The sequence below is a fragment of the Geotrypetes seraphini genome, chromosome 7 (assembly GCF_902459505.1).
Source record: "Geotrypetes seraphini chromosome 7, aGeoSer1.1, whole genome shotgun sequence".
Classification (NCBI taxonomy): domain Eukaryota; kingdom Metazoa; phylum Chordata; class Amphibia; order Gymnophiona; family Dermophiidae; genus Geotrypetes; species Geotrypetes seraphini.
In genome coordinates, this window is record NC_047090.1 from 115,603,785 (window position 1) to 115,619,378 (window position 15,594).

Genomic DNA, 15,594 nt, shown 5'->3' on the forward strand with positions numbered 1-15,594 from the left:
TTGACCGGATTCGAGGTCGGGGCAAGTGGATCCATATCTCCAAAGAGTTTTTCCACCTGAACTCGACGATGTTTGCGGGCATGAGTTTGAAGGGTAGCGCATTGAGCACACGACTCCGGATGATGGTCAGGTCCCAAACACTGAATACACCACCGATGTGGGGCAGTGAGGGAGATAGCGCGTTGGCAACGGCTACACTTCTTGAAGCCTGTGACTAGCCGGGACATAAACGGGAAAACAGCCACAGCTAAGTCGAAACCTGCTGGCTGAGACTATGAGGCAGGCCCCATGACTGAGGAGAGATGTGTCCTATGCTGGGCGGAAAGGCACTCGGGCAGTCACAAACTTTCTAAAGTTCTACAAGCAAGTCTGCTTGCGAAGCTGTCCGCATCCGGGCTCCGTGGATGACGTCACCCACATGCGAGAATATGCTGCCTGCTTGTCCTGGGATAATGACATGTTTCTCATTAAGAATTTCTAATGTAAGTTTACACATTTATAGTATTTGTGTATTGTATTTTCTATAAGATGTTAAAACTAAAAGATTGAACTAAAAAAAAAAAGGAAAGTATTAAACACACCATCAATATTATTTGTTACATTTTGTGTCACTACTTCACCAAAATGATAAAGAAAAATCAAAACAAAAATCAAAATATTTTGCTATAGTTTATGCTACTGTTGATGGTAGTACTGAGAATGTGAGCTCTGGCACCACAACAATGTTGACTGAAGTGGTAGCAAGCATCAAGAAACCCTACACCATTCCCGTTCTTCCATAACTCTCTGTACCTTGCACCGCAGCCCCCTTTCCCTTTGCAAAATGTTCAACATGAAGTTTTATATCCACCCAAAAGTCCTCAAATACTTCCTGCAATGCCTCATTCCACTATCATACAATCCCCCGTTATCCTAAAACATTAAACCTTGAAATGTAGTTGTTTCTGCCCCCACCAGCACAATCATTCAGAATGACACATGTTATCAGTTTAATTTTCAACAGTGGTAACAGAAGGAGTGACTGCCTTACCCCTGGAGGACCCAAAATCTTTAGATTTAGGATAATGTGGGTCCAGGGGTGGGAGCGGGGTTCTGAGAATGGGGCAGGGCTTTATAATGAACATTTTGTAATGAGGAAAGGAAAGAGGGCCATTGATTTTCTAAGGGTGATGTTGTACAACGCTTTGTAATTTGGAAAAGCGTTCAATCAAATAATATGAATAAGCTTGATAAACTTGAGAGGGCCTTGACAGAATACAGAATGGGTAGAGCTTCTTACTTGGGGCTTCCTGACCCTTTATTCGCTGCTTCTCATAAGACAAAAGAGAAAAATTAAAGGAAAACAGAGAAAATATTTTCTGCCACGCCCATCACTACGGTATTAGTAAAGGCTTTTAACTTAAAATATTAAAAATGTTCATTCAAGGGAAAAAGAAACATCACTAGCAGAATGGCAGCATAAGGAGACAGATTTTGAAGCTTGCCCATATTATCAATTCACATACATCTAATATTAAATAAGCTTTTGTTGACATCTGAGGTGAAGCAGGATTGCAATGGCAGCAGAAACTTATGTTGATGATCTCAGACCCTTTTACCTCAGTTGGAGACAACCAGTGAGTGGGCTGTGTGGTGATGTTGTGCAGGCCCAGAATGCATCAAAACTTGGTAGTGTGTTTAATTTGGTACCGGTGAAGGAACAGGTAGCAGAACCAAATGGTCACAGAACTGAAATCTCTGGAGACTTGTCAACTATAACTTTGTAGAAACGGTGACAATTTGAAGAGTCACAGTTTCAAGTTTTCTTTATTTTTGATATACTGTTCATCAGTCGGGTATCTAAACGGTTTACAATAAAATGTCAAAATAAAAGAAGTATCATATCAAAAGTTAAAAATGTACGGGAGCATAATCAAACAGACGTACATGATACGAAGGGGGATGAGTTCTTGGGAAGAGATCCATAGGCTAGTTAGATTGTAAGCCCACTGGTCCAGACAGGGAAACTACTCAGAGAATCTGCTTACTGTTCAATGTATTGCAAACCACTTTGATATCTGCAGAGGAAAGGCATTATACAGTGTGCAACAATATAAAGTCTACCAGGCAAATTTCCTTATCCATCTAATATTAATTTGGAACCAGCTACCTCTTACACTATGATCTTGTGACCACTATCTCAGGTTCAGAAAACTTTTAAAAACATTTCTATAGCAAGATAGGAAACCAGCTCTGAAATAACTGAAATAGTAATTGTAAAAACCCATTTCTAAACTGTGTAATGCAGCTCCTGGGACATAACGATGAACCAAGGATGACCTACTTGAACTATGAATTTGTAATTATGACATAACTGTACTGATTTATCTATACTAGCAACTCTTTTGAATGTCTGTGTCAAACTGTCCATTGTAACTTCAACCTCATGTAATGTAATCTGACCTTGAACCGAACAGGTAAAGGTGGAATAGAAAATCTGATTAACATATCAAATAAAGATAGCCATAAAGTTAGTTATACCCCTTTGGATTGGCTAAAAGGGAAGTCTCATTATTCTAAGACACTGGAAGAATCCTGTAAAGTGCTCCAACCACTAGGTTAGTTGAAGAAGATGGAGCGTCCTGGCCCTGGGGTCTTATTTATTTATTTAAAAAATTACTATACTGTTTAAAGCAGGGGTGTCAAAGTCCCTCCTCGAGGGCCGCAATCCAGTCGGGTTTTCAGGATTTTCCCAATGAATGTGCATGAGATCTATTAGCATACAATGAAAGTAGTGCATGCAAATAGATCTCATGCATATTCATGGGGGAAATCCTGAAAACCCGACTGGAGTGTGGCCCTCGAGGAGGGACTTTGACACCCCTGGTTTAAAGCCTAAACAGTTTACATGATATCACATACATAAATTTATAAACAAAATAAACAGGTTCTCAAAAAATCAGCAACATGAGAATTGATTCCAAAAAGGCCTATGCAAACAATTACACACAGAATTTCAAAATGCCAGAAGTCAAGAGGAATCAATGTCTAGAAAAAAGGCATTTACAAATAATTGTGTTTTAAGCAATTTCTTAAATGTGCCTTTTTCACCACATCTTCGTATTTGCCCTACAAGAGAGTTCCACAGTTTCACCCCTGCACAACAAAAGGTCATTACGCTGGTTTTAAACATATTTTGGGTTAACATTGGGTGCCTGTAGGAGAAAAATAACTTAAGGGGTAGTAAGATAGGGGCCTTCATCAAAGCACCTGAGCTCTCAAATCATAGGAAAATTTGATTCTGGAAGATGGCATTTTGAAATGCAAAGATAAGCCTATGGTTGTGGGAATTAGTTTACTGTATACTGGATAGTTATTTAATGGTAACTGAGAGCTTGTTAAATTCTCAGGGGTGGATGGAGCTGTGAGAACAGTGTGAACAACAGAAATTGAAATGTTGATGAGAATAAAATAAAATACAGTATAATCTTGGTTTACGAGCATAATTTGTTCCAGTAGCATGCTTGTAATCCAAAGCACTCGTATATCAAAGCGAATTTCCCCATAGGAAATAATGGAATCTCAGACGATTAGTTCCACAACCCAAAAACTTTAATACAAAATACTATACGTATTTGTATTGCATGACCGTGCTCATTTAGAACAATCACTACACTCTTACAGTGTCAGAGAGAGAAGAACCATCGGCGCTCAGTTGTGATGTGTGTATACTGTATGTACTTGTATTGCAAGACATGGCTCGAATATCAAGTTAAAATTTGATAAAATGTTATGCCTTGTCTTGCAAAACACTTGCAAACCAAGTTACTTGCAATCCAAGGTTTTACTGTAATGGGAAAATGGGGGAGTATGAGAGTTGGGGGAAAAGATATTTTAGGTAGTGTTGTAGGCGAAGCAGGAATGGAGCATGATGCTATTTTCTGTGATGTAAGCCTGCAACATAACACATAGCACATAACATTTAATATTGTATTTCTACCCTTCGTCCTTATGTCTCACCTAGTTTGTATGATATTGTCATGTCGTCTTAGTCTTTTGAAGTATAATTGTAAACCCTGATTTTATGATTTTTTTAAAATATGTACGCCGCTTAGAAATGTGATAAGCGGGTTAACAAATTTTAATAAACTTGAAACTTGATTTCTATATCGCAAAACCATGAGGATCCTCATGGTTAACAGTTAAGAAAAAGCTGAACATCAGGCAGCGAATTACAAAAAGTATAAGATGGTCAGATAGATAAATTTTTCATACAAACACGTTTTTAACTGCTTTCTAAAGTTCATATACGAGGTAGAAGAAATAGTTGACGGAGAACAGAATCCCAAGTAGCTGCTTGATATGAGAGCAGTCTATTATGATGGATGATGGAAAACCAAACATTGTTGAAATATGTGAAGAGCATTGAAAACTAGAAAAATTAAAATGATCCACTAAATACCCTGGAGCCACACTTAAACAACACCCGGTGGCCTTAGATCATAAGAGTATGAATGTAAACAGTGGGAGGAAGTAGAGAGGATGTAATATTAGGGAGTGTGTGAATGGTTGGGGGTGATAAACCAAGCTGGAAGATTTTGAGTGAGAAATATAACAGGATGGGACATGCAGGAAAAAAGGTGCCTGCTGAAAATGCAGGAAAAAATGAATGCAGCGAAAAAGGTGCCTGACGAAAAAAAGAAAAAAGCAGCCCTGGGGTTAACAGTGCTTCTAAAAATAGGAAAGATCCAGTACTGCCCAGCTTCTATAGCCTCTCTCACACTCAAACACTGTTATTACGGGTTATGCCAAACTCTTGGCAAATAGGCATAATGAGGTGCTGCTCAATCTAGTGGTTAAAGAACAAGTTGTATTTGTCTGAGGTACAACAGCGCTGAAAGTGTCCTCAAATCTTGGAAGGCACAGAGACAGCACAGAGGACAGGAGACAATACCCTCATTGTAAATTTCAACATAGAAAAGGCGGTCCATAGAGTATCCTGGGGGTAATTTTGGTACATGTATTATAGACATTTGGTTTTCAGGGAGAGTTTCGTGATTCAGTGAAAATGTTGTACGAGGAACTCAAGGCATGGGTAATGGTGAATGGGGAGCTCTCTGAAGAATTTGACTGAAAAAGGGGCACCCAACAGGTGTGCCTCCTTTCTCCAGAGCTATTAGTTTTATGTATAGAGCCTTTGGATAGCAGGCTTTACCAGACTGTAGGGATAGCAGGGATTAATGTTACTGATGATCACCTGGTGATTGTGAAGCCCAGAACTATTTTGCTGAAAACACTGGAGAAATCTCTGGTCTTACAGTTGATGGAAATCATTTGTGCTGGATATTGTAGGAAAGGGTCATGAGGCATGGAGAATAACATTTCCCTTGCAGTGGGCATAGGGTTTTCAAACTTACCCCAGAATTTAGGGCTGCTATATACCATATATACTAGAATATAAACCAAGATTTTTGAGCCAAAAAAAAAATGGGGGTCTCAGCTTATATTCAGGTAATTGCCCCCCCCCCGGACTTGTTACAAGCCTCCACCTGTATGGAGGCCTGTAACAACTCCACCTGTATGCCATATGGCCTGGTGGGGTGGGCCGAGAGAGGAGGGATCTCTCTCATCTCCTGTCCTGGCCAACTCTGCCAATTTTTTTTTTTTTTTTTTAACCTCCCTCCTGCCTCCTCCTGTGTACCATTTTGAATCCCTGGTGGTCCAGCGATGTACCGGGCAGGAGTGAGCCTTCCACACTCCTGCCCTGCATTGAGCTCCTCCCTGAATGGCCGCCTCAAGTTCTCACGGCCCAGCAGTGTACCAAGCAAGAGCGAACTTTCCTAGCTCCTGCCTGGTGCCGAAAAGCTCGCTGAATGGCTGCCCTGAGTTCTTGTGAGTCTCATGAGAACTCATGGCAGCCATTCAGCGAGTGGTTCAGGAAAGCTCACTCCTGCCCTGTACACCGCTGGGCCACGAGAACTTGAGGTGGCCATTCAGGGAGGGGCTCAGCACAGGACAGGAGCGCAGAAGGCTCGCTCCGGCCCAGTACACCACTGGACCACACAGGATTCAAAAAGATACATGGGAGGGAGGTAGAAAAAAAAATGGCAGAGTCGGTCAGATCAGGAGACGGGAGGGATCCCTCCTGTTCCGGCCCATCAGGTCATAAGGCAGGCTTGGTGGAGGCCTGAGACATCGGGAGAGAGGGGGGGTGGACAGGGCTGGAGGGGTAGCTGGGTGCAGAGCCTGGCAGGCAGGCGGGGAGGAACAGGTTGGAGACCTGGCATGGAGGGAGGCAGGACAGGGTGGAGACCTTAGCAGGGAGGGAGGGGGGCTGGGTGGAGCCTGGCAGAGGAGAGAGTAAGGGAGGGGGCAGGGCAACTGAATATTAACCCCCCTCTCCATCTTATATTCGAGTCAACCTTTTTTTCCTCCTTTTTTTGGGGGGGAAGAGTACCTTATCTTATACTCGGATCGACTTATATCGAGTATATAGGGTAGTTTAAATATTGGCTGATTTATATGAGAGATACAGAGTCGCAATTAAGATGCTGGTACATAACATACTGGATGCCTGGATTTCTGAAATACCAAAGAGAGGGAAAATACAAGGCTTATTGTCAATCTTACCAATTAATATCTGTTCTTAATGCTGATGTACAGATTCTGGCCAAGGTTTTGGTGGCAAGACTTGGCAAAGTGTGGTCTGCCCTAGTACATCCAGATCAGATGGGCCTTGTTCCGAAGAGGCAGGTTAATATTCACAGAATGATTAACTTGAACTATTTATCTTGTCGAGGTGCTCAGCAAGCCTTCTTGCTGAGGACTGATACTGAGAAAGCCTTTGACAGGGTACACTGGAGGTTTCTAGATTCTCTATTACTCAAAGCTGGAACAGGGGGAGCTTTCTGTAGCTGGATGTGGGGGTTGTACGCCAGCTCTAGGGCTTGTGTTAAGGAGTAATGTCTCAGTGTTCCCTCTCAACAGAGGCATCAGACAAGGTTGCCCTCTATCCCCATTACTATTTTTTTGGGTGATGGAGCTATTTGCTTCAGCAATTCTTATATGTTCTTATGTGAGCCATTGTGACATCATTGATGAGGTTGGCTCTTAGGCATTGGTGGATTGAGGCATTATGACATCACAATCTCAACTCTGGAATGTTGCTACTCTTTGGGTTTCTGCCAGGTACTTGGGACCTGGGTTGGCCACTGTTGGAAACAGGATGTTGGGCTTGACATTTGGTCTGTCCCAGTATGGCAATTCTTATGCTCTAACTCAGTGGTCTCAAACTCGTGGCCCGGGGACCACATGCGGCCCACCAGGCACTATTTTGAGGCCCTCAGTATGTTTATCATAATCACAAAAGACAGTTTCTTGATCATATGTCTCTTTAGCTATAAATTACAATATTACGACTTAGCCAAAAGGAAAGATTTATAAACTATAAAGAGTTTTACCTCATGCAAAATTGTAATTTCTTTAATAAGACATTAATTTTTTTTCCGAGGCCCTCCAAGTACCTACAAATCCAAAATGTGGCCCTGCAAATGGTTTGAGTTTTAGACCACTGCTCTAACCTAAGAATCAGAGAAGTGATGACTGGGGATAAAAATTCCATGTGTGAAGGGAAAGTAGGGTACCATGTGTAAAGGTAGGGTTTGTCTTCAAAACAGTTTTGAGTGAACACGAGGATTAGGCAGGCACTACCAAATTACCCAGTCCTAGGAGTAAGATTTTAGGCCATTCTTGGATTTCTCATAATGTTATCTCAGTGCATTATGGAACCTGCAGGATTGATTTCAGTGGGTGGTCTCAAGGACTAAAAGAGCATACTAAATTGTGGCTGAAGTATAAATTTGCAAAACTTTAATTATGTGAAAAGCTTCACAAATTAAAACAAAAGTTTTGCTTTCTTTGGTGCTTTTGATAGGATAGGATGTGCCTAGGGGCCTAAACATTTAGGGGGGGCCCTGACAGATAGCATCAGGAGGCTAGAATTGTCAACTGTTCAGATTTTTTCAGGCCACATAAAATTCAATAGTGGGCCACAGGTTGCCCACCCCTGCCTTAATCGCTCTGGTGACACCCATGCCTAATGACCGTCTCAGAAGAAGTGATATCTAGAATGGTGTCAAAATGTGATGTGGTTGTAGGAGGGAAGGTTAAGGAAGCGGGTTAAGGAATAGTTAGAACTGCTATATGTGATAGCTTAAAAATGTTTGGTTTTGAAAATGAATAATAAAGAGAGATTGTGTCATAAAATACACATTCAAAACAGCTAAAGCACTATACATCTTATATTCACATATGTGTATACACTGTAGATGCACTGTAGATATACAAACATACACATAGCATCAATCTATCGGTATACCTGAGAAAACTGATCCAGTGGTTTTCATCCATAGGGATGTACATTTGGTCAGCACTCACAACTGGCATCCCATCCTTCAGCCACTGGATCTCCGGCTCCTTCATGCCTTTCAGACTGCAGTTCAGTTTTAATCCATGACCTTGTGACACAGTCAGATTGATGGGGGCTCCTGTGAAATGGAAGGCTGTGTGATGTCCTCCTGCACACAATAAAAAGAGAAGACTGCCTATAACTTGATATTTCCTTTGATTGGATGCCTAAAAATGTAAAGTGTGAGCAAATCGCTTGTACACTTGCATACCTACAAATTAACAGGCTTATTTTATGCATTCTTAAGTTCTTGAGCATGTAGAGCAATGATTTCCAAGCCTATCCTGGGGGAATTCCAAAAAACAAACAGGCAGCCAACCTGCAAGATCCTTGAGATCCAATACAACAAAAAACAGAGCAGACCGGTATAATAAAATTCTTGTAAAAAATGTATTCACTCTAAACGAATCTAAATATAAAACTCACTCTACCAGCCCTGGTTTATGTTTAGATTTATTCTGGGGGAATTCTAGCTAATCAGGTTTTCAGGATTATTCACAATGATTATTCATGAGATCAATGCGTGTACACTGACCAACATCAAGGGTTCCCCCTTTACACATAACCGTGATGTGAATGTACTATCTAGACTTTTAGAATATCAAAGGTCAAATATTGTAGAAAGTTCACCAGTTTATAGAGAGAAGGAACACATTTTTGTAGGAAAATAATTACAGCAATCAAATTTTAATTCTGTACCAAGAGCAGAGGAGATGAGCTCAAAAACAAAAAGTACCGGTACCTTAAAAATGCACATTGATCTTCACACACATTTTTACATTGGCCAGGTGCATTAAAAATGGCAAATATACAAAAACAAAACACAATATTAATCATTATTAGTAGAGAGGTGAATTGTAGAACCAGACAATGACAGCTCTCCACTGCCCTCATCCCATCCTAAAGAGATAGGTAAAGGTAGAGGTCTGCACGGGAATGGGGATCGCGGGAATCCTGCGGAGTTCCCACGGGAATCCCCCCTAACCCACGGGACTCCCACGGGGACCCTTCTCTGGCCCACGGGACTCCCACGGGGACCCCCCTCTAGCCAACGGGACTCCCACAGGGATGGAAGGCTTAGGAAGCAGGGTTCGTCCATATAATATAATTGACACATCAGCCTTAGTAAAAGACGGGGTTTATAAGTTAATTACCTGAACAGAAAACAAAAAAAGGGTTCCACCAAAGAGATTCCACAAGGAAAACAGCAGATCAAACACAAAAAAAACTGTGGAATTGATGATCCTGTCAGAAGTAATTGCTGCTTTTTATAGGGACGGGCGGGGATGGAGGTAATTCCTTGCGGGGATGGGTGGGGACGGAGAGGATCCTGACGGGGACGGGTGGGGATGGAGATGATCCTGGCGGGGACGGGCGGGGATGGATGGAATTTCTGTCCCCGTGCAACTCTCTAGTCTCCTGTAACAAATTATGACTGACTTGATTATGGCTGCCACTTGTGTAACAGATTCTTAGCAGGTAATTAGTGGAAGGTTTGCCACTGCCTTACCTAGTCATTTTTATCCTCCTCCCCTGATTAAGGCCAGGTACTTATTTAGGGCCTCATTCAATATATAATGCCTAAAAAATTGGTGGCAATCATAACAGCACTTAGCAATATTCTATAAAAGGCATGCTCCACAACATCATTAACATTAAGGCACACCCATTTAGGCCAACAAACCCCCCCAGGCCTAAATACCTGTGCCTAGGTTGTGTGCAGATCAAATGTATTCTATAACAGTGCACATAACTTTTAGGAACGCCTATGATCTACCCCTCTTCCTCCCCTACCCACACCTCCTTTTGCGATTCATGCACTTTATAGAATGCACCATGTATATAGCTTCTAATTGGTGCCAATTAGCCTTGAGGTGTTAATTTCCAGTTATCGCCAATTGGTCTTGTGAAACAAGCTGAAAGCACAAATCGGATGTGTGCACTGTTTTGCTTGCGCAATCTTTGGCACTATGCAAATAATTGGGGGTTACTGACAGGGCTAGATTCACTAAGGGAGCCCCTTGCAACCAAATTTCCCTCCAACCACATTCACTAACGCCTGTAGCGATCTGACCCCGAACCTCCCATGCAAATTAGCAAAACCTCATGTAAAATAGCCAAGTGACTGATCCACTAACAATTGCTTGGCTATTTCGAATCAGGTTTTACTATTGGCAAACCCGACTGCTGCAGACCTGTCGGTAACTGAGTTGCTGACAGGTCTGCAGGTTTTTTGACAGGCCTACCTGTCTTTTTTATTCATTTTTTTTCCATGGCACAGATATTTTACGTGTGTTACACATGCAAAATATCTGCCCCATAAAAGAAGGAAAAATTATGTTCTTACCTGTTAATTTTCTTTCCTTTAGACGTAGCAGATGAATCCAGAGACCAATGGGATAGCACACATCTATCAGCAGGTGGAGATAGAGAAACTGATTAACAGGTGGTCCTATTGGCTGGCATACCTCCTGCATCTTCAGTATTGCTCCTTGCCCAAGCATCCGTAACCATTAATATGCTTAGCATGTAAAAAACTTCTTTCCCATAACAAATTTCAAAAGGTAATTATACAGAATACAACTATCAATAATAACAGACTTCGAAAGTTACAAAAGAAAAAACCGACAGTCAATATCCAGAAAGGGTGGGGCTCTGGATTCATCTGCTGCGTCTATAGGAAAGAAAATTAACAGGTAAGAACATAATTTTTCCTTCCTTAGCAACAGCAGCAGATGAATCCAGAGACCAATGGGATGTAGCAAAGCAATCCTCAATCTAGGTGGGAAGCAAACGCTGCCTCTCTACAACCAAAGCACTAAACGCTGCCTCTGCATGTGCCCCCATATCCAATTGGTAATGCTGAGATAAAGTATTCTTGGAAGACCAAGTAGTCGCATGACAAAACTTCTCCAAGGAAAAAACCTCTGGACTATATCCAAGTAGCCACCATTGCTCTGGCTAAATGGTCATGAAGTTCTTCCGCCAATTGCTTTCCTGCCATCAAGTAAGCGTAAAGAATGTCCTCCTGGACCCTTCGAGCGATGGAGGCTTTGGACGCTGCCATACGTTTGTCGCATCCCTTGAAGAATACAAAGAGGTGATCTAAATGACTAAAAGTCATTAGAAACCTACAGATTGCAGAGAATGCTACGCACTTTTAAAAAATGCAGTGAAGAAAAGCTCACCTCCTCATTTCTCCTCCCAGGAAGAAGGAAGGAAAAGTGAGAGTGGCATAAAAGAAAGGATGACACCACCTTAGACAAAAATTACGGTACTGTCCGAACTGACACCCCAGAATTTGTAAATCAGAAATAAGAATCCCCACCATACAAGGCCTGCAACTCAGAAAACTGCTGAGCTGAAGCCATGGCCACAAAAAACACCGTGTTCAATGTCACAGCCTTTTAGAGTCTCAAAAGAAAAGGTTGAAATGAAGCCTTCTGTAAACTGCGAAGAAGTACCTTAAGACTGTACTCTGGACAGGGCTTCTTAAGAGGTGTACGAATATACTGTACTCCTTTTAGACTACTAGATACTACAATTGGAGCCTTGAGATACCGGGAACCACTGGAACAAAAGCGACTGCTGTAGCGTTCTCATGTGAAAGCAAGCTGAAGTTCCCAGTGGAGTCACCACCATAGATCCTAGAACCTGTACAGAATCCCATACTCTTGTTCTTGGTGACTGAAGAAGGCAAACCTGAGACTGTAATCTGTCGCCCCAGTCTCTGGGAAGAAACACATTCCTCTCCTACGTGAACAACATCCCCTGATATTCCAATAATTAGTACAGGAGAAAAGAGTTCTTTGGAAATTTGAAGATTCACATCCAAAGAATTGAAGAAAAGAAGATCAAATAAAAGAAATCACCCGTTTGTGTCTGATAAATTGACCTGGCTGGCTGGAAGAGCAGTCGTCTAAGAAAGAAAGTACATGAATCTCCTGTTTGCGCCAAAACTGCCCTCATTTTCTAAAATGTTCATGGAGCCATAGCTAGGCAATGGCATCTGCCAAAACTGATAGCGCTGCTCAATGAGAGCTAAGCGAAGATAGTGCAAATTCGGTGACCATAGGGAAAATGTAAATATTCTCACAGTTTTTCTCCGGAAATGTCTAACTCTGAGAAACTAATTTACCAGAATGAGATCCAGCCCCTGTCTGACCAATTCCCCCATCTTAGGAACTATGAAGTAAATGGAATAACTTCCCTTAGTTCCGGAAGAACTAAAACTACTGCCCCAAGTACCAGTTAACACTTAAAAGGGGTCTTGCACGAATGTAACCTTTAGAAGCTCAATACATGGTCACTTCAAGAAAGAATCTGAAAAAGGAGGAGGATTCAAAGTTGCAAGCATCCTGAAAAATGCCCATAGCCCCCTGACCTGACATCATAGTGTCTCCCCCCCCTCACAAGAAAGCATAAAGAGTTACCAGAGGAAGTGAAGATCCTTTCAGAATGAAAAGCAGACAGTCGGGGAATGGCTGGACAAGAGCTGTAAATTCTGGAAGAAGAAAGGAACTTTCCCACAAAAAAATCCAGCTTTGTGATGTAAGATGGAGTATGTTGGAATTCTGAAAACAGTACTAACTCCATTTACTGTTAGCCAAAAACTTACTGCCTTTAAAGTGAAGACATACTAGACGTAATCTAAAAGCTGCATTGACCGCCCCATGGGAAACAATCTGCATCCTAATTGTTATCAGATAAAGCTCACATCCCTAAAGAGAGTTTCAGGGATGATTCCAACAGCCACATAGCATTTGCTACTCTGTGGGTTTGGGACAATAGGTAACTTGTTCCTGGTTAGGAGGAGCCACACAGCTCTTCCTGCCAGTTTGAGGGACTGTCTAGTAGGTGCCATGAGAAGATGGCGACCTGAGAACTCTGTGCATGAAGTTTTGAAATTTGCAGTCCCTGGCACACTAGAAATAGAAAAGACAGATCAGGAATCAATTCTATAGTGCTACCAGACACATACAGTGCTGCACAGAGGCGCAAAGAATAAGAAAACCTCTAAACCTACATAGACTCACCCTTCAGGGTCGCCAAGAGAGACAAGAAGATACCCATATGAAACACAGGGTACTCCCATGCCGCTGACATCACTGTGCAGCAATTTGCCTTCAGCCGACCCATAACGGCAAAAAAACAAGATTGGGGGGCTGAGCACAGGGCAGAATCTCTTTCTTAAGCACCGTGAGGCATAACAGTACAGTCGCAATTAAAGTAGTTAAGTCTTTTCAAGCAGAGAGAGTGGGGAAACACACACACAAGGTATATCACCGCAACAATGGCAAAAGCTGTTGAAACACTCCTGATGTGTAGAACCCCAAAAACAGGGAAACCGCAGAATAGTGACCTAAGTCAACTACAAAATAAACTCCGTGAACGCTGCGGTGCTCCCGCTAGCGCCGGAGACCCAAGCGTGTGCCTGTTTCATGCTAAAATGAGCTGGCTCTATCAACAATGCATTAAAAACCTACCCGGAGCCAACCATTAAAATATTTTTCCCACTGTCATGTTATAAAATGCTTAAATGAACATTAGAGAAAAATAAATGCTGCTTCGTTCACAACTTAGGAAAATAAGCACACGCCTCTTGCGCTCAGTCAGGAACCGGCTATGTGACAAACACACCCGGAGCCATCGAAATATTTACCTTCACCCGGCCGTGGGAACTGCCAAGCAGAGTCCGCCTCGGGGAGAAATCCCACTACTGCTGTGGCGCTGCTGCCAGAATATGAAAACAAGCGTGCGCCTACAACACGTGGGAAGGCACTAGTTCCGTCAATGGAGCTCTATCCATACACCCGAAGCCCTTTACTGAATAAACATCATACAAATGTAAATTTACTTGTCAGTCACTAAACCATTTCCACAACTCTATAAAATATAGCGTTTGATAAAAAATATATTCCTTCTGTAGACTCACACCGAACCAGCAGTTCCACCACAACCAGAAACCAGAAAAGAAGTTCAAATAAAACATATACTCACAACTTTGTTGATAGTGCCGGTGGATGCCGGTTGCTCAGCACTATGAAGGCAGAATTGTTTAATAGTCATTATGGTCTTTTTTTTTTTACAGTGAAGGGAAAGAAGAAAAATTGAGACCCAGTCAGACCCTCTATCAATGAAGGGAGGGTGAGGCAGGGACCTGGGGGGGTCCAGGTGTAACCACTAAAGCCGGCACCGTTCAGCTGGATACCCTTGTCTCACTGAAGAGAAACCTCAACAGGAGAAAATAACTATCCAATCACAGCCAGAATCCAGGAGCTAGTTGAATAGTGACCATCACCTGCTGGGAGATAAAAATGTGCCCCGCACACACAAACGCGCCCCCCCCAAGTAGGAGGGATGCCAACTCTCTCCTGCCATAAGCGCTTAACCCCCCCACAAGAAAAAAACCCATACATTGCCGATGCTGCAGCACAGCACTTCCCCCCTTCCCAGCACAGCCCTCGCCCTCCCCTTGCTCCTGGCACGGCCCACCCAACCCCAGCATCAAAAGGTTGGGAGGAGGGGTGATCAGTCCCTCCTGCTCTGTAGGCCTCCCACCACCGACCAGCCCACCCCTGGTCAGGCTCCCCTGACTCTCCTACTCTCTGCCGCTGTTCCCCACAGTACAGCCCCACTTTTAAACCACGGGCTTGCACTGCAGGGATGGGGGCCAGAAAGCAGGAGAGATGGGGGAGCCAGAGAGTCTGGGCAAGCAGGCAGGAGAGATTGGGGCAGAGCCCTGACAGCAGTGACAGGAGGCTGCTTCTCCTGTCACTACTGTCAGGGTCTGCACATGTGCGGGGATCACACATTTGGATACCCTGCTCGCAAATGGGGGCGTTCCTCCGATTGCCCCCATTTGAATATGACTGATTTGTGAATCAGTCGGACCTGCCCGAATCGGAAATGGATTGTTCTGATTCGGGCAGGTTAGTGAATCTAGCCCAAAGTGAATGAATAGAAAGCTGGCTGAGTTGGCCAGAAGCTGGCTACCTGACAGAAATGCCAGAGTGAGATTCACTGAAATAAAAAAATAATTCAGAATCTCTAATCTTAAAAAAGAATTCTCTTCTCTTAAACAGAGAGGCAAAGCAGTCCAAAGAGTCAGGGCACATTGAGTTGCTTCACTACATATACTGTAGTTA

At 42.8% G+C, this 15,594-nt stretch overlaps 1 protein-coding gene across 1 annotated transcript in view; it reads right to left on the reverse strand.

Moving 5' to 3' along the window:
• The window catches only part of TYRO3 (TYRO3 protein tyrosine kinase), a 203,089-nt gene that overhangs the window by 154,483 nt on the left and 33,012 nt on the right, over positions 1 to 15,594 (reverse strand). Inside the window, exon 2 of the mRNA XM_033952099.1 lies at positions 8,357 to 8,555. Coding sequence (XP_033807990.1) covers positions 8,357 to 8,555 — 199 coding nt within the window. The remainder of the gene's footprint in view (positions 1 to 8,356; positions 8,556 to 15,594) is intronic.